The following is a 26,074-nucleotide window of genomic DNA, read 5'->3' on the forward strand; positions in this document are numbered from 1 at the left end:
CCTGCCGCCTGACAAACGCCCTTACTTGCATGTACCTAAATGTGTCCCCCGGGGGGAGCCTGAACTTCCCTTCCAGCTCACCCAGGCCTTCTTATCTCTCTACCACTATCATAGGTTTCCTTCTTCCTCTGAGGCACACTCTCCTTAACATCATCAACTGAACCTCCTTTGCATTGACCTGCGAATTTCTCATTTCCCCAGTTTCTATCCTTCACAGATTGATGTTGATGTTGAAAATCAGACTTTGATTTGTGAATCAATTCAAAATCATCAGCTATTTCTGTGGCCTGTCAAGCAGTTTCAACTCTTTGCTCTTCCACTTGAGCTCTCACTAATGCGGGAAGTGAATCTTTAAATTCCTCCAAAATAATTATTTTGCACGAGCATCTTATCCTTGGTCTATTTTTAATGATCTTATCCACCTATAAGATGCACTCAATCTGGTTTTCCCATCGCCTCATATAATCCCTCGATACTGTGGTGGTATGCATGACTGTATGTACACAAGGGGTTAATGTAAATACACTACAACTAAGTAAACACCAGAGGAGCACTGGAGATGTCATGACATGCAGACATACAGCTAATGAATACTTAGAATAGGACACAACCAATGAGCAGTCAAGACACCCAGAGGTGGCATTACCACAGAGGGGCATTACACAACCCATATAAAAGGACAGGGCACACATGCTCTGTCTCTTTCCACAGGCGACACTTAGAGTAGGACAGGGGCAGATCAGAAGCATCACACCCACCACATGGCTTAGAGCAGACTGGTTAGTTAGACTGAGTTACTAGAGCAAGATTAGCAGGAGAGTCAAACTCATAAAGAACTGTGCTGATGGTTCAATAAATCACGTTGAACTTACTTCAAAGTCTGGAGTATCTTTTGGTCAAAGCTGCATCGAGTTGCAGCCTATGTTATAACACAACATGATACCAGTAGTGCCTGTTGAATCTATATAGTTCAACTCGGCAAGATCCGTGACTACCAGCAATAGCACCCAGGCAAGATGATCGAGATTCCTGTTCCTCAGCAGCTCAGGTACCATGGCAATCTCAGTGCCAACTGGCGTGCATTCAAGCAGAGATTTGAGATTTACATGGTAGCATCCGACCTAGATGGCGTGGCCGATGCTGAGAAGATAGATCTTCTACCCACCATTGCGGGTGAAAGTGCAACAGAAATCTTCAACTCCTTCAAGTACTCCAAAGGGCAGGACAAGAGAGATTTCCAGACAGTCCTGGACAAGTTTGAAAACTACTGTGAGGTGAACATAACAGAAATCGGTAAAACTGGCGCCTATACTCACCACGAGGCAAAGGTAGGCTTTCAACAGAAGCAAACGGCAATTTTGATTGGCAGCCATCTTGCGCAAGGAGCCGCACATGCGCAGTTCCCGAGAAGGCACAAACCGGTGAAAGTGTTCTCACGCATGCGCAGTTGCGAAAAGAGCGCACAGTGAAGGAAAAGCGATCTGCGCATGCGCAATCTATTCCTATGCTCTATGTCACAAGCATCATGACATCAGGACCACGCCCACTTAAAGGGGAAATGTCCGAAAATAGTGGAAAAAAATGTTAACGCCAGAAAACACAATTCTTTCACCTGGAACGACAGCACAATGCCTGAACTTCGACCAGTAGCTGAAAGTAATCTCCGCAGAACCCTGCATCAAGCAGTTAGCACTGCCCTAAGAGATTATTTAGTCTTTGAAAACAACGACTCAGACGATGATTTCATCATTGGATGTGGCGACCTGAGTACAATATCTGAACCGCAACAAGATGTGTTATACATTGAAGCATCCGACACAGTCATGTTCTTCGGATTTGTGGATCCTCAGCCCAGCATAGACGACATCCCGACCCAAGAGTACAGGATTCTGCTGCAGCCTGATGGCAAGAGACCGAGAGCGGTACAAGCCCACAGAGAGCGGCCTGACGCCAACCAGTGGTCCACGCACCACGAAGAGTCCCCGACTCTACACAGAAAGCGATGAAAGTCCACACAGAAAGCAATGAAAGTCTCCACAGTGAGACCACTACACGACTCCGTTGAGAGCGCACAGATCGACTCCACAGCGACACCACTGCACAACTCTACACAGAGAACGATGCCAGACTCCACAGAGAGTGCGACACAAGCCTCCACAGCGAGCTCGTTGACAGACTCCACGATGGAAGCAACGCAAGGCTCCAGAGCTGCCCTTGCATGACTAAGACCATGAAGGTCTAGCAACCTAATCTGAGCAATCGGCAGCAGACGATGCCAGTCTGCCACGCTCAAGTGCACAGCAAGACGACTATGACAGTCTACCCAGCTTATCTAACCGCCAAGAAGACACTGAAGGTGTACCCATTGTATGTGCGATAAGTGACAAAGGCATCACAATTCGCAGACAAGATGTGCGACATCTCAGCGAGACTGACAGATCTCAGCTAGTATGTACAGAGGCACTCGACAATCAAAGTGAGGCTACTAGTGACTCCAGTGACACCACATTAATTCAAACCTCATCTACTGGAGCCTCTCCACAAGAAGCTAAAACGACTCCAGATGGGGAGCATCAAGAAACCAAAGGTGATTCAGACGGGGTGCATCGACAAGCCAAAGATGATTCCAGTGAACCGGACATGACTCCAGATGGGGAGCGCCGAGGAATCAGAGACGGCACGCTCAATGAAACAGCAGATGCCATGAAGGACACTGACACAAGTAACTTTGTAAAGGACTCGAATTCTCCACTCGGTGTGGTCATTGAGCGCAACAAGCACAACAACAAAACCTACAAAACACCAACACCGACAACAACAAGAAGAGTACCGAAGGCACCAACGTCAACAACAAGCACGACAAAAACAACAGCAATGGAGCAACGACTGGTACGACATGGTACAACTCTGCCAATGCAGGACACTATGACAGCACAGCTCAAGACAATGGTAATTGTGCAGACATACCATGGCATGATAACGCATCTTACAAATTCATGTTTGCCACACTACAAACAAGCAGACCAGCTTTCAAGGCAGCTGACATACGGCCTCAATACCGCAAATACGGACACCAGTCCAGGTCTGACAGGAAAGATGACATCAAGTATCGCTACGACAAGCACCGAAAAAAAAAAAGAGTCCAAATCAGACAACAATTTGACCATTTGAACACCTCCTGATGACTTCTTGGTTCCTTAAGCCAGGGACACTGCCGGCGTTCACAAGGAAATGACAACATCAACATCGACACTCCCATAACAGCACAAGAAAGCCACTCGACCGTATAAATTTGTGAACTTTGGACTCATAAATATTATTTGGGATTGTATAATCATCAGTGTCATCATGTACATGTCATCACTTATCTACCTATTTTGTTCAATATTCTTTAACAAAGTACAGAAAATATGTAACACGGAAAAAGGGGGGATGTGGTGATCTGCATCACTGTATATCCACACGGGATTAATGTAAATACACTACAACTAAGTAAACACTAGGGGGAGCACCGGAGATGTCATGACATGCAGACATACAGCTAATGAACACTTAGAATAGGACACAACCAATGAGCAGTCATGACACCCAGATGTGGCATTACCACAAGTAGGCATTACACAACCCATATAAAAGGACAGGGCACACATGCTCTGACTCTTTCCACAGGCGACACTTAGAAAGTAGGACAGGGGCAGATCAGAAGCATCACACCCACCACGTGGCTTAGAGCAGACTGGTTAATTAGACTGAGTTATTATAGCAAGATTAGCAGGAGAATCGAACTCGTAAGAGAACTGTGCTAATGGTTCAATAAATCACATTGAACTTGCTTCAAAGTCTGGAGTATCTTTTGGTCAAAGCTGCATCGAGTTGCAGCCTGTGTTATCCCAGAGTACATAACACAACAGATACCTCCACTGATAGTGATGCAGCCACTTCACTAGCTTGACCTACCAACTTTGTATGAACCAACGCTACCCACATGGTCTTTGGCCAATTCAATTGTTTAGCCATTTTCTCAAATGAGATGAAAACAGCTTTCACATCTTTCTCACCAAGTCTTGGCAATGTTTGAATATATGTAAACATCCCTATTAAACTTTTGACTTGTCAGTATTTCTTCTTTCTCTCGACCTTGCTCAGCTTCTGCCTTTAACTTGAACCTTTTAAGTTGATATTCTCCTTCAAGTGCCAGTTTCTGAAGTTCAAATTCTCTCTCTCTCTTTCCCTATTCCTTTCTTCCTTTGCTAATCTTTCCATTTCTATTTCAATCTTCCTCCTTACCATATCCTTTTGGAAAGCCTTCTTTTTTTTCCGTCCCCCCCCCCCCCCCCCCCCCCCCCCCCAATCTCTTGCTAATTACAATTTCTTCAGTTCTATTTATTTCTGTTTTACCTTTTTCCTGCATTTCTAATTGTTTTACTTGTAATTGAATTCTAGCTAATTCTAATGATTGAGGCTGTGTCTCTGGCAAATTTAAATATTGATCTATGGCATGTATTATCTCTACCTTTCTCACCTCTAAGCTTCTCCGCCAAACCCAAAAGCTTTGCTTTAGTCTGCCTTTGTAAACCATCACGAGTAATCACTTCCGCACCCAGGAACATATTTGCAACTGAAAGACCTATCTCCGGTTATTCCCTATTGCAATTTATAACTCTGAAAGAATGTAATTGTTCCACACACACTCACTGTCTTTAAATTCAATAACCCCAAACCAAATAAGGAATAATACTTAGGATCCCGGACAAGCCCCGGGATCCTAATTTTTAGTTTATTTGAAAGATGTGCAGAAAGAATGATTTGCTCCTGGAGTGATTGAAAAAATAGAGCTTTGGTTTTTATAATAATAATAATAATTTATAAAACAAAACATTTTATTATGGGTACAATATTAAACTTTTTAACTTCACACCCAAAAAGAACAGTTTACAATTACATCTTAAACACTACTGCTCAATTTCCCATTAAACAACACAAAAAGAAACATGTAGCTCTCAACTATCTTACTGTGGGAGAATTGTGGATTCAGCGTCAGGCACATCAGAATACAATTCCTCTCTCCAAGGCTTTCTCTCCAAAAAAAAATGCTCTCTAAAGCCATTCAATGTGTCTCTCTGCATTCCTTGGCTCCACTCAGCAATTACCTCATGTCGCCAGAACAAATTATCTCTGCAGGCTGCAAAGTACATTAACTCCCCAGGGACTTTAAGTTAAACCACAGTCCATTATCCCAGACTGAAAAACACATTCCTTTGTCAATTTCACCTTCTGGCTGCTAAAAGCACCAGGCCCAGCAAAACAGAATTCTTAAAAAACAATTACCATTGCAGTCAAACCTAGGCTTTTAACCCTTAAATTGCGTCATACTTAGAATCCAATATTCCTAAAGTCTTCCAGCCATCACAGTCCCAACTGAATTTGAATTTTACCTCTAGGCTCACAGTGTTCAAAATTGATTTGAACTGCATATTTTGGCTGCTGAATGGCCTTAAAGGTTTAAAATTCGCAACACTGCACTTCTGGTGACAGTCGTACTGCATGCCAGGTTGAAGAGGGTATGCATATGCACAATGAGTATCGGCTGAAAATACGCAGATGGGTAGGTTATAACATCAATCCGTGTGTAATGGTGATTTGATGCCAGAGCAGTCACCTTGCAGCTCAATCCGGACCTAACCCTGTCTCTTAATCGTACATGACTGAACATGCATCCAGCAGTAAGAAGCATTCCTCCACAAGCCCCACTGTGCCATTTTGAGGGATCATCAACTACTTGCAGGTTAATTATGGATTGATTTCTACATGCTGTTGCTGTGATTGCAAAGTATTTTGTTCAATAAGTTGAATATAATATATAGTCTACAGCAGGTAATGTGGCAGGTGTAAAGGAGTTGGTTCTGACTTCATAAGACTTCTGCATAAATCAATTGCTCCCAGACATGGGTGCAGTACCTAACATTCTCATTGGAATACTGCTTGACTTAGAGAATTAACAGAGAAACACAGAGCAAGCAACCTGCTTGGAAAGGGAGGAGGGTTCCCCCAGGGCATTTGGGGAACAATTCTTCTACTTGAACTGAGAGGGACAGTGTGTTAGATATCTGTGCATCACTAATTATCTCCAGACTGAAATATGCCAACTGTTGCAGCTGCAACTGCACCTTAGAGCTGGGTAGGGATTGCATTGCCGATGGCTGGAGAGTTGACCGTGGCCATAAACCTTTATGTTGCAGGCTTCTTCCAAGGTGGATCAAGAGATGTTAGCAACATTACAGTTTTCTGCCCACTGCTGTGTACCAGAGGTCACCGGCACTCTCTATTCAAAGAGAGCTAACTACATTTTATTCTGTCTTACGTAAGATTAGCAGGTGGAGCGAGCATGCAGTTTTGCTAGGATTATAGACTTCTCTGGTGTAGGGTACCCTTGACTACAAGCGCATTACTTTGTGGACACCACATGCCAACTCTGAGATATACTGCAACTGAACGAACTTCCATTCTCTCAACATCATGCTGGTATGTGCCCCTTTGCAGCAAATCGTGCTGGTCAAAAGCCCAATATCCTGGGAACAGTCATGATGTCTTAATTTAGCGGCAATCTGCTATTCCTTCTGCATTTGAGTCACCATGATAGATCAAAAGGTGGTTACAAGTGCTTTAACGATGACACGGCTTGAATGATTCTGATGCACAACCCATGTACAAGGAGGCAACATGCATAGAATGAAAGCCTACAATTCTTGGCAGATTGCCGATCAAAATTTGCAGTGGCCTGATGTATACTGTGCAACCTCCCCATCATAAAGACTAGGTCCTTGTCGCCATCTATACATTGAGTAACTGAAGACTAGGAGGGGGCAGAGGCAGCATACACAGCCTCTTTTTGGCTGGCTGATCATGAACAACTCTTACAATTGCGATACCAGTTAATGCAATCCCAATTCCCCATTTACCAGCAGTCCCACTCCTCCCCTCTATTGCTAATCATCACAGCACCCAGCTGGTTACAATGCAAAAATAACTGGCACTACAAAATAAATATTCTAAACCAAAGGTATGAATCACATCTTGCCATATTGCATTTAAAATTCAACCAATCATCCTTCTATATTCCCTCCGTGCTTGTCTACATTGTGTCTAGTGTTCCTCTGCAGTCCTATACCAGTGGCTGCAGTATGGGGCTGGTGAAATGCTTCTGGCTTTCAGCAAGGGAGATTATATGGACTGGAAGGTCCAGTGTCAGACTGCACCACCTTGAAATGAGTGGCAGCTGTTTGGCCTGAATGGCTGACAGTCAAAAGCAGGGCCACAGTGCTGAGAAAACAAATGCTATTCCTGAGAGGATAGATTGTGCTTCAGGGAGCCACTGCCACTTCCCAGGCGGTTCCTCACTAATCTATTGGAAGATGGAATGCTGGATGTCAGTGACATCCCGCAAGTACCTTTGAATACTAGTATCCACAACTATAGTGGCAACAGTCTGAGCTTCTATGCAGCACCATTGCCGACTGTTTTCTGCGTGTACTGCAATGGAAGCTGAGATATTGGCTACCTGATGCTGCATTGTTGGATCTACAAATGTGCAAATGAAGTTGGCCTCCATTTCCATGCTGGAAAGGAAGGATTTCAAGCTCCACATAAAACCCTGTGCCAATTTGGTGCCGGACCCCACCATATCATTACATTGCTGCCCTGCCTTTTCATATTTTGCCTCGAGGACTTCCTGAACCCAGCAAACAGAGCACATTTCTCTTCAATCAAGGTTTCTAATACAAGCTCTGAAAATCTGAGAACCTGCACTCTTGAATAGCATGGCATGCTTCTTTCCAAATCAGAATTAGTTATGAAAATGATATTCAGCACCTGCTCCAGCCACAGTGCACCTCCTGTTTAAGGAATGTGGGCTAAATTTAACTTGTGCTAGTCTCTCTCAATTTTGGGACCTCTGATGAGAAATGTATGTGCTCAACACCACAGTTGCTGGTTGCAGGCTGAAATCATGGTAATGAATAGGCAGCATGAAGTTGGTAAGCTGTATGCATGGGAAGCCACAGGCAGAGGTTAATGAAGCATCATGGTTTATGCTCCTGTTTTAGTAAGTTATCGAATTTCACAGCCAAAATCTTTTGCTGTAGTAATATTAATTTTCTTTTGCGGTACTGATATTCATTTTCAAACTGTATCTTGCAAGCCAGTACAAAATAATACTTTACTATGGAAAATTAACTTTTTAATTTCAACGGTAAATTTATCTGGGGTATGAATATGCCTCCACATTCTGGAATTGGGCATTATTATTATTGCGGTTAAGCCATAAGACACGGGAGCAGATGTATTGCACCCCTCTTGTCCTACGCAGTTGCCTTACCGCCCTCCCCGTTGTCAGCTTGTCAAACTGCCCCTGCAACCTTTTCCTTCTCACCAAACCCTCCACGGTGGGCACCCTTGAATATTCACTGTCCACCTCCACTATAAGACTTCACAGATTCACCACCCTCTCGCTGAAGAAATTTCACCTCATCTCAGTTTTAAAGGATCATTCCTTTAGTCTGAGATTGTGCCCTCTGGTTCTAGTTTTCCCTATCAGTGGAAACATCCTCTCCACGTCCACTCTATCCAGGCCTCGCAGTATCCTATAAGTTTCAATAAGATCCCCCCTCATCTTTCTAAACTCCATCGAGTACAGACCCAGAGTCCTCAACTGTTCCCCATATGACAAACTCCTCATTCCAGGGATCATTCTTGTGAATCTCCTCTGGACCCTTTCTGCACATCCTTCCTTAGATACGGGGCCCAAAACTGCTCACAATACTCCAAATGGGGTCTGACCAGAGCCTTATACAGCGTCAGAAGTACATCCCTGCTCTTGTACTCTAGTCCTCTCGACAGGAATGCTAACATTGCATTTGCTTCTAACTGCCGACTGAACCTGCACATTACCTTAAGAGAATCTTGAACAAGAACTCCCAAGTCCCTTTGTGCTTCAGATTTCCTAAGCATTTCCCCATTTAGAAAATAGTCTGTGCCTCCATTCCACCTTCCAAAGTGCATAACCTCATACTTTTCCACATTGTATTCCATCTGCCACTTCTTTGCCCACTCTCCGAGCCTGTCCAAGTCCTTCTGTAACCCCCTGCTTCCTCAATACTACCTATCCCTCTACATATCTTTGTATCATCTGCAAACTTAGCAACAGTGCCTTATTCCAGATCGTTAATGCATATTGTGAAAAGTTGTGGTCCCAGCACCGACCCCCGAGGCACACCACTAATCACCGGCTCCCATCCTGAAAAGCCATAACAAGACCACAAATATTATCTAATTCGTTTTTAAAAAATCTTTCATTAGCTATTCCAAAATTTGTTTCAAACATTTCAATTTTATTAAATGCATAAGCAGTTGTGTAATTGTGTGAATTTTTCAGTTGGATATTAGATGAATTCATTATACAATTTTATTTATACAATAACGTGGATTGCAGGCTCCAAAGAAGATGTTGCCAACAAGTAAGCACCAACCAGTCACTAGTCACTCCTTGGCTAGCTTGGGGCAGCTCTCCAATCAAGTTTCAGCTTCTCTCTTCGCCAGTCAGACTCTGCCCACTTCAATTCCAAAGGCCCATTCTGGTGATGGCATACGACAACCCCATATACCCAGCATGTTGAACAGTGGAGGAATTCTAGGCAAAGCTACATGTCTGGGTGAGTAAGGGAGCTTTTCATTGTAATTATGTGGACAGAAGTTGCAACAAGACCCGTTGCCTTGTGTTAAGTACGAGTCTCAAATATTTAATACGCTGTGCGCTTGTAAAACAAATGTACTCTGGTAGTGTTGTAATGAGTTACTTAGAAATTAAGTAAAGGTAAAATAAATAAAAATGCCGTAAATCAGCAAATAGTAGATATTACACAAAAGTACACAGTAGCCTATTGACCCCCTCCCGTCCCCCTCTCATGAGATGCGCTACGGGACCCCACCAAAGTCCCAACACAATGATTCCGTGGAAATGTTTGAACTTCCAATCCCTCTGGACCCTCCGAGAATAGGCTCTTACGCTGAGTTAGTCAGAGACTTTGGAAGGTTCTGACTTACCTGGATAGTTATCCAGGAAATATTGGAAAAATTTGAGTCTAACTCCTGGGTAACTATACAACTGACTGCCTAGACTCACCTCTGAACCGACCCCACCATCTGACTTACTACTGACCCAACCTAACCTGATTTCCCTCCGACTCCCTCACCTGACCCGAACTCAATATCCTACTAGCAGCTCTTATCCACTTACTTTATCCATCCCACCCTCTTGCCTTACCCACTTTCTCTAACCCCTTACTCACCCTAACACCTTCCCTCCCCCACATAGCTACTTAACCTTACCCAACAGAACCCTTTACACATTAAGCTTCTCTCTGTAGCTTTTCAAAGAAGCTTTGGGCCATTTCTACTCTACTTACCAGAAAAGGGAATCTAGTGCTATAGAAAGGGGCTGTGTGCCTTCTGCATGGATTCTGTCTGCTGCTCCCACCAAGGTTTCCTGCGTTGAGTCAGTTTGCAAGGACCCTCCATTGGAAGATTGCCCAACAAAATGCAGGATGGTAAATGTGTATTTTCTTTGTCTGATCAGTGTCGGAAGGCCTGATCGGAAGATTTGTGTTTGTATTTTATGTGCAAAGCCTGCATCAGAACTCAAATTGGCTACATGTTTCAGTAGGTAAGGTAAAGTCGCCATAGTCCCAGATGACCATGGACAGCTTTTCCCCTTTGAGGAGGAGAACTGACTGGTGGTGATTTAACCTGAGGATCACCACACCTCAAGTGAGGGGCAAGGTTGAGAAGGCAGGCCTTCATGAATAACCTTAGCTGATGCGGGAATTGACCCCTGCTGGCCTTGTTCTACATCACAAGCCAGCTGTCTAGCCCACTGAGCTAAACCTGCCCCATTTTTCAATAATATTGAAGTAAAACCAAAGGCATGCAATGTATGCTAGAACATTATTTTTTATAAAATGTAAAATAACAGCAACTACTTTTAAATTAATTACATAAATTGTAGCAGTTATTTAATTTTAAGTCGATAATTCAGACTTGAGGATAAAATTAAGAATCTTAAGGACTTGCGGTTCAAAGCAATAGTTGCACATAAATAATATGTTCTTTTTAATCATCAGGCACTAATCAATATCTTGTTCAAAGCAAATTGAGACTTGTAAAAATGCATATAGGCAGAATCTGTATATCCTCAAGTAATAGTTGATTTGTAAAAGCTTATCCCCGAATCTTGGCAAAAAATCATTCATTTATCGTATAAGTTAACCCACTTATTGGGCAAAACTTCAAACTCTTTGTACCTGCCCTCCACTGAAGTCAAACTTGCCCTGGTGCAAACCTACTCACTGATGGGAGTCATAGAATATCTCACCATCAAAGATGGCTGTTCAGCTCCCCATGCCTGCGCACATCTACACATGCTGTCAAGGCTACCACTTACTGCTGTCAAGGCTACCACTTACTGCTGTGTTGCGTTCTCACCAGTCCAGCCCTGTAATATGGATACATGGAAGGAACATCAGATACACAGCCCAGTTCGAAATTGATGTGAGTGATATTGTAGAGCAGACAAATAATTCAAGATATTGGAGAAGAACGTTAGCAATTGGTAGAAGCTCTCTACACAGATCAGCAGATGCCTAAGAATGAATGTGCCAACAGAGCCTGGCATGTTGCTGCAGTTGTAAAATGATGTTACAAAACACTTCAAAGAAACTCGCCAGAATGGTGTTTCTCGTGATCTATCTGAATCTTTGCTCTGAAACAAGTATATAATTAGGCATTGCAGATTTCAAAGCCAGCCCTGGATGGTGTACCAGGTTTATGAAGAGAAACAATTTTGTACTGGATCAGAAGACCAAGGCCAGGATTTTGCAAACCTGTCATTGGGATGCGGCGTGCCAGCCAAAAGTATTGACATTTGGCGGGTCTGGAAGATCTTGACCCAAAATTTCAAAACGTCTCCCAGCAGAACTTGCTTTCACATTCCAGCAGTTTATAATAAAACATCAACAAATGAATTGCCTATATTGGGAACATGCATGAGACTCCCAAGCATTTTAACACGCCAGCCAGTTAAATGATGAGCAATGTTGGTGACAAAACAGTTTTTGTGAAGACAACTGGAAGTGAAAAAAGCTAAATGAAATTGTATGAATTTCTATAAAAGTTTTTTTTGATGAATTTTAAACATTTAATGAATGTAGTGTTAATCACCAGCTCTGAGGAGGCTTTTTTTATTATAAAGTAAAAATTCAATAATAAAAATACCTTTTGGTTTCTTTTGGGGGCGGGATTGGAGGGAACAGTCTATTAATTCTGCAATAGCGAGACAATGGATTTCAAACTGTAAAAATCAACCCCCTACTTTTTGGCTTAATATTTAATCTTCAAAACTTGGCTTTTACACAATATGTGCACTATCTTTGGCTTCTGACGTACTAAAAATGTCAAGGAGGGCAGTTACCTCGGATGTAGAGTGTAAGGTTCCTTTTCTTCTATGATGTTTTGGAACTTGTGGTATGTTAAAGGTTTTTTATATAAACACAACTTGTTGTCAGAACATAGAACATACAGTGTAGAAAGAGGCCATTCGGCCCAACAAATCTGCACCAACCCAGTTAAGCCCTCACTTCCACCTTATCCCCGTAACCCAACAACCCCTCCTAACCTTTTTGGTCACTAAGGGCAATTTATCACGGCCAATCCACTTAACCTGCACATCTTTGGACTGTGGGGGAAACCGGAGCACCCGGAGGAAACCCAAGCAGACATGGGGAGAATATGGAGACTCTGTACAGACAGTGGCCCAGCAGGGAATCGAACCTGGGACCCTGGCGCTGTGAAGCCACAGTGCTATCCACTTGTGCTATCGTGCTGCCCTGCTAATTAGGCATTCTGGATTTTCATTTGCCTTTGTTGCATGCAGGCTGAATCAGGGAAAAACATTTTATTTATTAATCTATTTTGTGTGGAAAGAAGAGTTTGATGTACCAAATGGCCTTTTCTAATTACATGTTTTCTTTCTTTCTGATAGTAGCGTGCATTCATCAAATCTGTTGGAATATCAATTTACATCAGTAACATCTAAGTTACAATATGCATGTATCTAACTTATTGAACAGTTCTTGAAAGCTTAGGAATGCTTTTGGACATAGGTGAACAGAATAAATTGCAGCTGTTTATTTCAATCCACTTTCAAAGTGACACCATTGCATAGACAAGATATACTAGAAACTACTTTGAAGGTTATGCAGCATTTCTGTTGCCTCTTACTTCGAGACACTGAATTTCAGCTGAGTTGAGGCAGACTGACAACAATTCACAATATATATTTTATTTTTTAATGAACAGTACATTCCAGAGAGCTGAAGATAAGTTTTCATTAAGTTATTAATTGGTGACGTGAAAATATTCATGAAGCCTCCAATGTACTAAACGTCTTTGAGATTTTCTGTAACATGTACAGATTTAACCAATTCAAAAAATATATATATATTTTGGAATTAAATTAGTTAAAAATTGAACAGATAATTGAAGACACACTGCTTATTCCTTTAGTAAACATTTAACTTGCTTTTAATCATAACATTTTATCTTAAGGCTTGTACAAATCTATTTCTTTAATATCGTTTATAAAATCATGTTCTCTATATTTGTATATTGCAGCTGTGCAAATGAGCGACAGTCAACTTCACAAAACTGCTGGTACTTTACAACAGCACTTGGGACAGGTGCATCCACTGCAGGGTAAAATGTTAGGGCAGCCAGAGATGCAGAAAATTTCACAGGTAGGTTTGCTGCTTTTATGATGTATGCGGTTTCCTAAGCAAAATAATTTTACAATTCAATTATTTAAGTTTCGAATCAAAATGCTCAACATTCAGTTAATCAAAGTAACTTCAAATGTGGCTCTCAGTTACAAATTTTAATAATTAAGGAAAGCGTAAACAGCCATTCCAGGAGATGCAATAATGTTATGATGAATTTGTTGTATAAATATTTGCATCAGTATTTAAGCTTGAACTTTTTTTTAATAAATGTTTTTTATTGAGTTTTCATATTTTATATATGACAAATTACAAATTATTAGAGAGAGAGAGAAAAAAAAAGGAAAACACAAAAATTTAACATGAATATTTACAGGTAAGCATCTTCATAACAACAATTGTGGCCGCCCCCTTTAGCCAGCATACATATTTTACATTCCCCAATATGGCCGAGGCACATGTTTATAGGCATTTATTTATAGTTTGGTTTTGGGCCTTGGCTTGCCATCAAACCCCCATACCGAGCCCGTAACCCCCCCCCCCCCCCCCCCCCCCCCCCCCCCCCCCCCCCCGGCTACCTTCCCCCGATTCCCGTCCATTTTCCCCTGGTTCTTGGCCACCCGACTATTCTTCCTCATGTACGTTGGCCACAAACAGGTCCCGGAACAGTTGCATGAATGGCTCCCACGTTCTGTGGAAGCCGTCGTCCGACCCTCGGATGGCGAATTTGATTTTCTCCATTTGGAGAGATTCCGAGAGGTCGGACAGCCAGTCTGCAGCTCTGGGTGGTGCTGCTGACCGCCAGCCAAACAGGATTCTACGGCGGGTAATCAGGGAGGCAAAGGCAAGGGCGTCCGCCCTCCTCCCCAGGGATAGATCTGGCTGGTCTGAAACCCCGAAGACCGCCACTATCGGGCATGGCTCCACCCTCACCCCCACCACTTTGGACATAGCCTCGAAGAAGGCTGTCCAGTACACCACAAGTCTGGGGCAAGACCAGAACATGTGGGCGTGGTTGGCCGGGCCTCTTTGGCACCGCTCACATCTGTCCTCCACCTCCGGGAAGAACCTACTCATACGGTTTCTCGTTAAGTGGGCTCTATGTACCACTTTTAGTTGCGTCAGGCTGAGCCTTGCGCACGTGGAGGTGGAGTTGACCCTATGCAGTGCTTCGCTCCAGAGTCCCAACCCTATCTCCATCCCCAGGTCGTCCTCCCATTTCCTTCTTGTTGCGTCCAGTACGGTGTCGTCCCTATCTACCAGTAGGTCATACATGTCACTACAGTTCCCTTTCTCTAGGATACTTGCGTCCAGTAGGTCTTCCAGTAGTGTCTGTCGTGGCGGTTGTGGGTACGTCCTTGTCTCCTTTCGTAGGAAGTTTTTGAGCTGCAGGTACCGTAGCTCGTTCCCCCCAGCTAGCTGAAATTTCTCTGTCAGTTCGTCCAGTGTTGCGATCCTGTCGTCCGTGTATAGGTCCCTGACTGTCAGTGTCCCCCCGTCCTGCCTCCACCTTTTGAAGGTGGCGTCAGTCAGTGCTGGTTTGAACCTATGGTTGTTGCAGATGGGAGCCTTGTCCGACATTTTGTACAGGCCAAATTGCTGCCGCAGTTGGTTCCAGGATTGGAGGGTGGCTGTCACCACTGGGCTGGTGGAGAGTTTTTTGGGTGGGGATGGGAGTGCTGCCGTGGCGAGGGCCCGGAGGGAGGTTCCCATGCAGGAGGCCTCCTCCGCACGCACCCACTCGGCTTCTGGCTCCTGGTTCCATCCCCTTACTCGCTCGGCTGTTGCCGCCCAGTGGTAGAATTGTAGATTCGGGAGGGCTAGCCCCCCCCCGGATTTTGTTTTTTGTATGACCTTCTTTGGGATCCTAGCATTTTTACCCCCCCCATACGAACGCCATGATATGTTTGTCCAGCGCTTTGAAAAAGGCCTTGGGGATGTAGATCGGAATGGATCTAAACAGGAAGAGGAACCTGGGCAGTACGTTCATTTTGATCGTCTGGACTCTCCCCGCGAGGGAGAGCGGGAGTGTGTTCCATCTTTGCAGGTCCTTTTTAACTTCCTCCGTCAGGCTGGTGAGGTTCCATTTGTGGATCCCTTTCCAGTCATGGGCTATTTGGATCCCCAGGTAGCGGAATTTATTTCGGGCTTGTTTGAACGGCAGCCCCTTTAGTGCTGCCCCCCCCCCTCCTTGCGGGTGTACTGGGAAGATCTCACTTTTGCTCATGTTGAGTTTGTAGCCCGAGAAGGCTCCAAACTCTTTCAGGAGCGCGATGATTCCGTCCATGCTGCTTTGTGGGTCCGAGATATAGAGGAGCAGATCATCCGCATAGAGTGAGACTCTGTGCTCTCTACCTCCCCTTCGGATCCCCCTCCAATTTTTTGCTGCCCTGAGCGCGATTGCTAGCGGTTCGATTGCTAGTGCGAACAGCAGCGGGGACAGTGGGCATCCTTGTCTGGTGCCCCTGTTTTAAGCTTGAACTTAAGTTGTAGTTAATATCTAGTATATTAAGATGAACATAAGCTTAAAGTTTTACTTCCAAAAAGAAAATGTAATTTTTACAAAGCCATGCTTAGTAAAATAAGATTCTAAATGCTTTTATAGATTGCTCCAATATCTTCACTCTTAAATATTAAATGGCAATGTTACATTTGCAGAGATCCTTCTCCAATTCAAAAATATAACAGTGAATATTTTGTCTGTGCATCTGTTTTACAATGTTAAATGGAAGAAATCTACAAAAATGTTACTTATATATTATATATAGCTATATACATAAATAATAAAAAATGATTGTGTATTTGCAAACCATTTGAGCTATTTAATGATAAATATTTTCTAATATAGCATGCAATATGCAAATACTTATTTACTCTAATAGGGCATCTTCAAGTTGTGTGTTGGATAAATTGGTATTTGCTTTTCGCAAAACACAGTAAACTGACCAGGTCTAAAATTTTGCATTGCCAATAGGGGAATGAATAGGTTCTTAGCTAATTTAGTCAAACTTGGTTAATGTTCAAATATTAGAAAGCAAGATTTTCTTTACAGTGAACACTGTCTTGGTCATTTTGCTACTGTTTAGAAATTGCAACTTATTTCTTTCCTGTTTCTAAATAGTTTGGAATAGTGTCATTTGACATGGTATTATGCAAACAGAAACTAGTATTCTAATCTGCTAGGAGGTAATGGGTAGCAGGGTAGCATGGTGGTTAGCATAAATGCTTCACAGCTCCAGGGTCCCAGGTTCGATTCCCGGCTGGGTCACTGTCTGTGTGGAGTCTGCACGTCCTCCCCCTGTGTGCGTGGGTTTCCTCCGGGTGCTCCGGTTTCCTCCCACAGTCCAAAGATGTGCGGGTTAGGTGGATTGGCCATGCTAAATTGCCCGTAGTGTCCTAATAAAAGTAAGGTTAAGGGGGGGGTTGTTGGGTTATGGGTATAGGGTGGATACGTGGGTTTGAGTAGGGTGATCATGGCTCGGCACAACATTGAGAGCCGAAGGGCCTGTTCTGTGCTGTACTGTTCTATGTAGGCAAAGCCCAAATCTGTAGACATGTTTATAAACTAGTACCAGTATTATTTCTAATATGTATGTATAGAGTTTAAACTCATTAGTTTATTTCATTCTAGTTCGAAGGCCAAAATGTGGGACAGAAGAGACCTGCATCAAAGCAACTTACTAAAGAAAGTTTGTATGTATATTTGTTCAGCAGTATACAATGCTTTTAAGAATTTTGATGCATCCCCCCAATGGGTTTTACAACAGTTACATAAGTAACTGCTTCTGTTGCTCTGCTCCATTACTGCTTTGCCTATGTTTTGATACCTTTGTCTCCACCAGATCCTTTATGTTCCTCATTCTTCCCAATGCAGTTGGTACCTTTTACTTTTTCAAATGTGAGGATGTCAGGCTTGTATGCACCTACTGCATGACCAACTGTTGACTTCCAGATTTGACTAAATTATCTCAAGCTACATTGCTCTTGACAAGGTGTCATACAAAGGTTGCTGCATAAGATAATAATGCATGGTGTTAAGGGTAAAGTAGTAGCATGCATAGAGGATTGGTTAATTAATAGAAAGCAAAGAGCGGGGATTAATGGGTGTTTCTCTGGTTGGCAATCAGTGGCTAGTGGTGTCCCTCAGGAATCAGTGTTGGGCTCACAATTGTTGACAATTTACATAGATGATCTGGAGTTGGGGACCAAGTGCAATGTGTCCAAGTTTGCAGATGACACTAAGATGAGTGGTAAAGCAAAAAGTGCAGAGGATACTGGAAGTCTGCAGAGGGATTTGGATAATTGGCTAGGGCCTGGCAGATTGAATACAATGTTGACAAATATGAGGTTATCCATTTTGGTAGGAATAACAGCAAAAGGAATTATTATTAAAATGATAAAATATTAAAACATGCTGCTGTGCAGAGGGATCTGGGTGTCCTAGTGCGTGAGTCGCAAAAAGTTGGTTTACAGGTGCAACAGGTGATTAAGAAGGGAAGGTTTCTTCTTCATTGCTAGAGGGATGGAGTTTAAGACTAGGGAGGTTGTGCTGCAACTGTGTTAGTGAGGCCACACCTGGAGTATTGTGTTAGTTTTGGTCTCCTTACCTGAGAAAGGACGTACTGGAGCTAGAGGGTGTGCACAGGAGATTCACTAGGTTAATCCCAGATTGAGGGGGTTGGATTACGAGGAGCGTTAAAAACAAATTTTTTTAATAAACATTTTATTGAGGTCTTCTTTTGGCATTGTAACAGCAGCAATATAAACAAAGTACATAAAAATATTAACATAGTGCAAGTACCACCTCCCTCCCCCACAGGTTCCACCATTAATTAACCCCCTAATCTACGCTAAACTAACCCCCCCCTTCTGCTGATGATTAATTTTCTGCAAAGAAGTCGATGAATGGTTGGCCATCTCCGGGTGAACCCTAACAAATGACCCTCTCATGGCGAACTTAATTTTTTTCCAGGCAGAGAAAGCCAGCCATGACCGATAGCCAGGCTCCGACTTCGGGGGCCTTGAGTCCCTCCATGCTAGTAATATCCGCCTCCGGGCTACCAGGGAAGTAAAGGCCAGAACGTCTGCCTCTTTCTTCTCCTGGATTCCCGGATCTTGCGACACCCCGAAAATCGTCACCTCTAGACTCAATGCCCCCCTTGCATTTAATACCCTGGACATGATGTCAGCAAACCGTTGCAAAAATCCCCTCAGCTTTGGACATGCCCAGAACATGTGAACATGGTTCGCTGGTCCTCCTGCACACTTTGCGCACCTACCTCCACCCCAAAGAATCTGCTCATCTGGGCCACTGTCATGTGAGCCCGGTGCACGACCTTGAATTGAATCAGGCTGAGTCTGGCACATGTTGCGGTCGCGTTGACTCTACTCAACGCGTCCGCCCAAATGCCCTCCTCTGTCTCTCCCCCCAGCTCCTCCTCCCACTTTCGCTTCAGCTCCTTGGTCTGTGTCTCCTCTGATCCCATAAGCTCCTTATAAATGTCAGAAACGCTCCCCTCCCCTATCCATCCCCTAGAAACCACGCTATCCTGAATCCCCCTTAGCGGCAGGAGTGGGAAACTTGATACCTGTCTACGCAGAAAGTCCCGCATCTGCAGATATCTAAATTTGTTTCCCCCCGCCAATGCAAACTTCTCCTCCAGCGCCCTCATACTTGGAAAGCACCCCTCTATAAACAAGTCCCCCATCCTCTCAATCCCCGCTCTCTGCCATATTCGGAACCCCCCCCGTCCATCCTCCCCGGGGCAAACCGGTGATTATCGCAGATTGGGGACCAGACCGATGCTCCCACTGCTCCCACATGTCCCCTCCATTGCCCCCAGACTCTCAAGACCGCCACCACCACGGGGCTGGTGGAGTACTGCGCTGGCGGGAATGGCAGAGGCGCAGTTACCAGCACCTCCAAACTTGTGCCCATGCAATAAGCCGCCTCCATACGCACCCATGCTGCCACGCACCCCCCCCCCCCCCCTTCCAAACCAGCCACTTCCTAATCATGGCAATGTTAGCCGCCCAGTTATAATTGCTAAAATTCGGCAGCGCTAGCCCGATCTCCCCCCCCCGACTCCGCTCAAGCATTACCCTCCTCACTTGCGGGGACTCCGCCCCCCCCATACGTAGCCCGCGATAACTTTATTGACCCGCTTAAAAGAGGACCGTGGAGACATTGAAATACAAACAAGAATCTCTGGAGTATCGTCATTTTCACCGTTTGGACTCTGCCCGCTAGAGACAACGGGAGCGCATCTGATCTCCGGAAATCAACCTTCACCTGATACACCAAACGGGCCAAGTTCAATTTATGTAGCCGGTCCCAATCCCGCGCCACTTGGATACCTAGGTACCTGAAACTGTCCCCTACCACTCTAAACGGCAGCTCCCCCAGTCGCCTCTCCTGACCCCCCGCCTGGACCACAAACATCTCGCTCTTTACCCCGAAAACCGGCCGAATTCCTCTAAAATTCCCGTGATTTCTTCCATCCCCTCCATTGGATCTGAAACATACAAAAGCAGGTCGCCGCATTCAGCGATACGACGTGATGTTGAGTAGACTGGGACTGTACTCATTGGAATTTAGACGGTTGCGGGGGGATCTTACAGAAACATATAAAATTATGAAGGGAATAGATAGGATAGATGCGGGGAGGTTGTTTCCACTGGCGGGTGAAAGCAGAACTAGGGGGCATAGCCTCAAAATAAGGGGAAGTAGATTCAGGACTGAGCTTAGGAGGAACCTCTTCACCCAAAGGGTTGTGAATCTATGGAATTCCATGCCCAACGAAGAAGTTGAGGCTCCTTCATTAAATGTTTCAAGATAAAGATAGATAGTTTTTTGAAGAATAAAGGAATAAAGGGTTATGGTGTTCGGGCCGGAAAATAGAGCTGAGTCCACAAAAGATCATCTATGATCTCATTGAATGGTGGAGCAGGCTCGGGAACCAGATGGCCTACTCCTGCTTCAGTTCTTATGTTCTCGTGTGACTAAATCTAGCGTCATCCTGAGCAACTACAAACATCTCTTCATTTTTGCACACCTTCTTCAGCCTCTTCCTCCTTCCATTGACTACTTGCCTTCTGTACTGTCGCGGCCCCATTCCGTCCACCAGGGACCCAAGTTCGATTCCCGCCTTGGGTCACTGTCTGTGCGGAGTCAGCACGTTCTCCCCGTGTCTGCGTGTGTTTCCTCTGGGTGCTCCGGTTTCCTCCCACAGTCCAAAGATACGCAGATTAGGTGGATTGGCCATGATAAATTGCCCTTGGTGTCCAATAAGGTTAAGTGGGGTTACTGTGTTACGGGGATAGGGTGGAGGTGTGGGGCTTAAATGGGGTGCTGTTTCCAAGGGCCGGTGCAGACTTGATGGGTCGAATGGCCTCCTTCTGCACTGTAAATTCTATGATCCTAACAGTCAGCTATTATTTGTTGCATCAATATTTGTTTGATCGTTCCTTTCTTCAGACCATGTGCCTCTCTTTCAAAGGCACTTTCATTATCCCATCTTGAAAAAGCCCAGTCAAGCCTTCCATCCTCTCTAACTGCTCTATATCCATCTATAAACTAATCTTTTCTAATATCCCTCAAAATATTGTGAAGATATCTCAGCGCCCACATCTCTTATCCATTAGCCATTAAAGTGACTTTACTTTGGTTTCTAATCCGCCTGTAGCACCATATCTTCTGTGCAACTATGATCCTAGTGTGCGATCTGCCCTTGCTTTCAGTGTCTCCACAGTTTTGGTTAGAAATATTTGTTTTAACATTTTATCCAATGCGTTATTTCTGCCTGTATCAATAGTTTTGAAAACCATCAATACAACATTCCCTTTGTTCCATTTTCTGCATCAGCCTTCCTTGTGGATGAAACATTAAGGATTTGAGATTTTCTGTTGTGGGTCCATTGTTACTAAACTGGGTTAGGTCACTATTTATATAGCATTGCCAAGTAGAGATAGACAAGACCTTGAATCAGTCAGTCTAGCTGGATTCAGACACGTGTCTCAGAGGTAACAGGGTACAGTGCTAACCCACTGTGATACCCAATGCCATTTCCTTTTAATGATTTGGTTCATTAAGGTGTGGAAATCCTCTCCCAAGAAACATGGCTTTAGTGTAAATATATTCCATGGCATTCTTCAATATGTATTGTTATGAAAAGCTAAGGGGCCTAATTTAACCCCCATTACCACCTCCCCCTGGCCATTGGGAAAAGTGCACTTCTAATAGTTGTTTTGTAAGCACACAGTTACCATCCGTATAGCTAAAGCACAGTACATATAATTCTAGCGATTATTTTGTTTTATGTTAACTGTTTAAAATGAACAAGATATTTTAAAAACTGCACAATTGACAAGTAGTCTTACCGTGATATTTCCTTTTTATGTTTATATTTAAGGACTCTTCAGCAATTGCAAGAAGAGCAAAGAAATGTTCTGCAACCTGACTATAAAACACCCTTCAGTTCACTGGAAGATGCCATGCAACGGCTTCTTCCATATCATGTGTTCCAAGGGAATCTGCCTTCCCAAGAGGAATTTCAAAAAGGTATTTCGATAACCTTTCTGTATCAAATGTATTAAACTATATTTTTATATGGTTTCATGTAGAACTTTAGCAATATTATAGTGTACAATACTTGAAAATGATTTACTCCTAGCCTCTTCAAAGTCCTTTATGATCTCATTGTTGATAATAATGACCAACTACAACTGTAAGGTTCTTCTGGAGGTTTTGGTAGCAAATGTGAAACAGTTAACATTTGCTTTATTATGTGTAGTTGCACACTTGAAAGTTCAAAACAAATGTGATGAAGTGCAAACAAAGAAACTGGTTTAGTTCTATTTTACCTCCAAAAGGTATCCATGGCGCAGGTACGCACACTTCTGGTGCTGGATGCCATTTACGTGACGGTGTTAAGTGTGCACATAGTGTCCACCAAAAGAAACCACAGTAAGCAGATTGTTTTGTCAATCGGTGTGTAAACACCGTTTTGTTACCAGTGTGCTTTCATTTTGGAGCTCAACACCAGTTAATGTCCTCTCTTAATATTATGCACTGAGCATGCCTTTAGCAGCAGTACGGACCCCACACCACTGCTACTTAAAGAGACCATCAATTACATTTGGCTTAGTTGCTGACTGATTTCTGTTGGCTGTGGCTTTGATAGTAGAAATGTTTGTTGCTTTCTGCAGTTGTTTAAAGTAACCATGGTTTCTAGGGAGAGTGGTGTGGTATGTGTTGAAGCACTTGTCTTGATTTCAAGGATTCTGTTACAGGAAATGAAATGAAAATCACTTAGTGTCACAAGTAGGCTTCAAATGAAGTTACTGTGAAAAGCCCCTAGCCACCACATTCTGGCGCCTGTTCGGGGAGGCTGGTACGGGAATTGAACTGTGCTGCTGGCCCGCCTTGGTCTGCTTTAAAAGCCAGCTATTTAGCCTTGTGCTAAACCAGCCCCTCACCACTTTTCCCAGACAAGGGAACAAAAGTGTGTATCTCCTTTGGACTAGAGCAAGATAGGAAGAATGAGAAGAGGTGACACAACAGGACAAACTGCTGGAAGAGGAAGGAGGAGGAGAAGGGCTCTAGCAGGTAGAAAATCTCTTGCCTGAACCTCAGTGGGAATGATGTGTCGGATGGCTCCACTAAGGATGTCCTCGCTGAAATCTGCTATCTGTTGCAGCCTTAGAGCAGGGCAAGTATAGCACTGTCAGTGTCTACGGAGGCAACCATACCATGAACTTTAATACGTTTGGCTCCTTCCAGACTGGAGCGGGTGATATTGCAACATCTCCCAGTTTGCCATGCACCTTGGTGTGAGGGAAATCCCTGAGGCTCTGTATTCCAAAAGAGTTGAATACATTTCATTCTCTATTGCCAGAGTGAAGCAGATTGAACACATAGCTCCGCAAAGATTGAAGTGTTCCCATGATGCCACTGAATTCTCATATTTTGTACACAGTGCATGTCAACTCTTAGATGTGCCCCAATTGGAAGGGAATCAACACCCTTGATGTTCAACTGTTGTGTAACTGTATGCAGTCCAGATCAATGTGAGGAATCCTGACAGCAGCCGTGATGCCTTTATTCAGCGGCAGTCCACTATACTATATGCATTTGAGCCACCACGACAAACCAGAGATTAGCTACTGTGATGGTGGTTGGGGGGGGACTATCCTTTGACAACATGGTCAGGACTCTGGAGTGCAACACTACAGTAGTAGAGCAGGTGTTGAGATTCATGGTGTGGGGGGGCAGTGGGGGAGGGAGAGATGATGATGATGAGGAAATCAACAAAGCTCCTTTCTGACTATGCTCAACTGACTGCCTTGCAAGTGAATGCAATCCCACTTACCCATTTACAGCAGTCTAACATCTTACCTTCCATATGTTCTGGCCAACACAGTGTCCGCTTTGTCACAATGGAAAAAAAAGCCACTGCAAAATAAACATTCCAAACTAAATTTATCTATCAAGTCATGCCATATTTCATATAAACATAAACTAATTACCCTAATGCGTTCCCTTAGTGCCTGTCTGCCTGTGCCTGTCTTCCATGTGCCTTTTGTTGTCCTAGGGCTCCGATGCTGTGAGACCCCAGTAGGTGCAGCATGCCTGGTAGAAGGCAGCTTTTTCAGTTGGAGAGACTGCAGGTGGCCTTGCAGGATAACCGTGAGCAGCTCTGGCCCTAGTAGGCCATGCCTCAGACTCTACCATCTCTGAATCGGTGGCAGTAGTTTAGGTAGTGCTGGCTGACAGGGACTGATGGAGTAGTAGAAGTGGGAGGACAAATGCTGTCATCCTGTGAGAATGTAGTGTTGAAAAATCTTGGGAGTCCATTCTCATCCATTATTATGTGTTCCCAACATCAAATTCACTTGGTGTTATTTTTAGCTCCTGCTCGAGTTACATTGCCTTCACCCCTTTATGAGGGGTGGTGGCAGCTTGCTTTAACTTGTGCTAGCCTCTTGTGATTTATTGCCCTCGCTCAGGTATGCAATCACCCAACAACGCACTTTAGTGCTGGTTACAAATTACTAGGCAGCACAAACTTTATCTGTATCAGAAGCAATGTGTGGGATAATCTCAAATTGTGACTCCTGTATCTGTTTTTGAGCCCTCTTCAATTTCATGGCCATTGTGATATAGTTCTATATTGTAAAATTAAATGTGTGATTGGGTGCATTGGTAGCAACAAATGGCAGAGGGTGTATATTTAGGTGAGCAGGTCTTAGATCACTTGCTCTCCTAAAATATACAAAGTATCATTTTGTCGTCAGACTTCAAGTTCAGAACAGATGACAGTCATGCTTTTTGTGCATTTCCTCATTCAGACATTGAAATTTATGTAAATTCATCTAAATTACCTGTTGATATCTTCTCACCTACACAAAATTAGAAATACACTGAAGTCATTCAGAATTGTTTTAAAACAGGTGCTGCCTGGGAAGCCACTTTACCCATTTTGAAGAAGAGGTAACTTGTTTTGCTGCAGCACTCAGTGTTCATTCAATTCTTTTGCATTGTTTTTGTCCCATTCCTTGCAGGTTTCATGAGTAGCTTAGTTCTTACATTTTTTGATTTTTTTTCAGCAGCTCCCTATTTTCTGTTTGTGGTGGCTTGGTGGCAGCTGCAATTTATTCAACAACACAAGTTTTTAAGATGGACATCCTACTGGGTAAATCTGGGTAAATGGAGGTTTGTTTGCACTGACGTGGTCTTGCTGCATTCGCTCTTGCCTCACAACTTTTGTCTCCTTGATACAAGTAGCATGATGTGAACAACTCTGCCAGTGGCTGTCAACCCCTTGGGGGGGGGTTTAAACTAATTCAGCAGGGGCATGGGAACCTGGATTGTAGTTTTGGGGTACGGGAGATTGAGAGTATAGAGGTCAGGAGCACAGATTTGACTTCGCAGGAGGGTGCCAGTGTTCAGGTAGGTGGTTTGAAGTGTGTCTACTTCAATGCCAGGAGTATACGAAATAAGGTAGGGGAACTGGCAGCATGGGTTGGTACCTGGGACTTCGATGTTGTGGCCATTTCAGAGACATGGATAGAGCAGGGACAGGAATGGTTGTTGCAGGTTCCGGGGTTTAGGTGTTTTAGTAAGCTCAGAGAAGGGGGCAAAAGAGGGGGAGGTGTGGCGCTGCTAGTCAAGGACAGTATTACGGTGGCGGAAAGGATGCTAGATGGGGACTCTTCTTCCGAGGTAGTATGGGCTGAGGTTAGAAATAGGA

The 26,074-nt window shown here is 43.9% G+C and overlaps 1 protein-coding gene across 8 annotated transcripts in view; it reads left to right on the forward strand.

Moving 5' to 3' along the window:
- The window catches only part of bicral (BRD4 interacting chromatin remodeling complex associated protein like), a 127,757-nt gene that overhangs the window by 86,875 nt on the left and 14,808 nt on the right, over positions 1 to 26,074 (forward strand). For 7 of the 8 annotated variants that reach the window (XM_038812624.1, XM_038812641.1, XM_038812613.1 and 4 more), the window contains 5 exons: positions 9,488 to 9,707; positions 13,723 to 13,844; positions 17,455 to 17,512; positions 22,235 to 22,383; positions 22,695 to 22,788. In XM_038812624.1, the coding sequence (XP_038668552.1) occupies positions 9,488 to 9,707; positions 13,723 to 13,844; positions 17,455 to 17,512; positions 22,235 to 22,383; positions 22,695 to 22,788 (643 nt within the window). Of the gene's footprint in view, positions 1 to 9,487; positions 9,708 to 13,722; positions 13,845 to 17,454; positions 17,517 to 22,234; positions 22,384 to 22,694; positions 22,789 to 26,074 lie in introns of all 8 variants that reach the window. The other variant, XM_038812649.1, reaches the window with a different exon arrangement.

The sequence above is a fragment of the Scyliorhinus canicula genome, chromosome 1 (genome assembly GCF_902713615.1).
Source record: "Scyliorhinus canicula chromosome 1, sScyCan1.1, whole genome shotgun sequence".
NCBI lineage: Eukaryota > Metazoa > Chordata > Chondrichthyes > Carcharhiniformes > Scyliorhinidae > Scyliorhinus > Scyliorhinus canicula.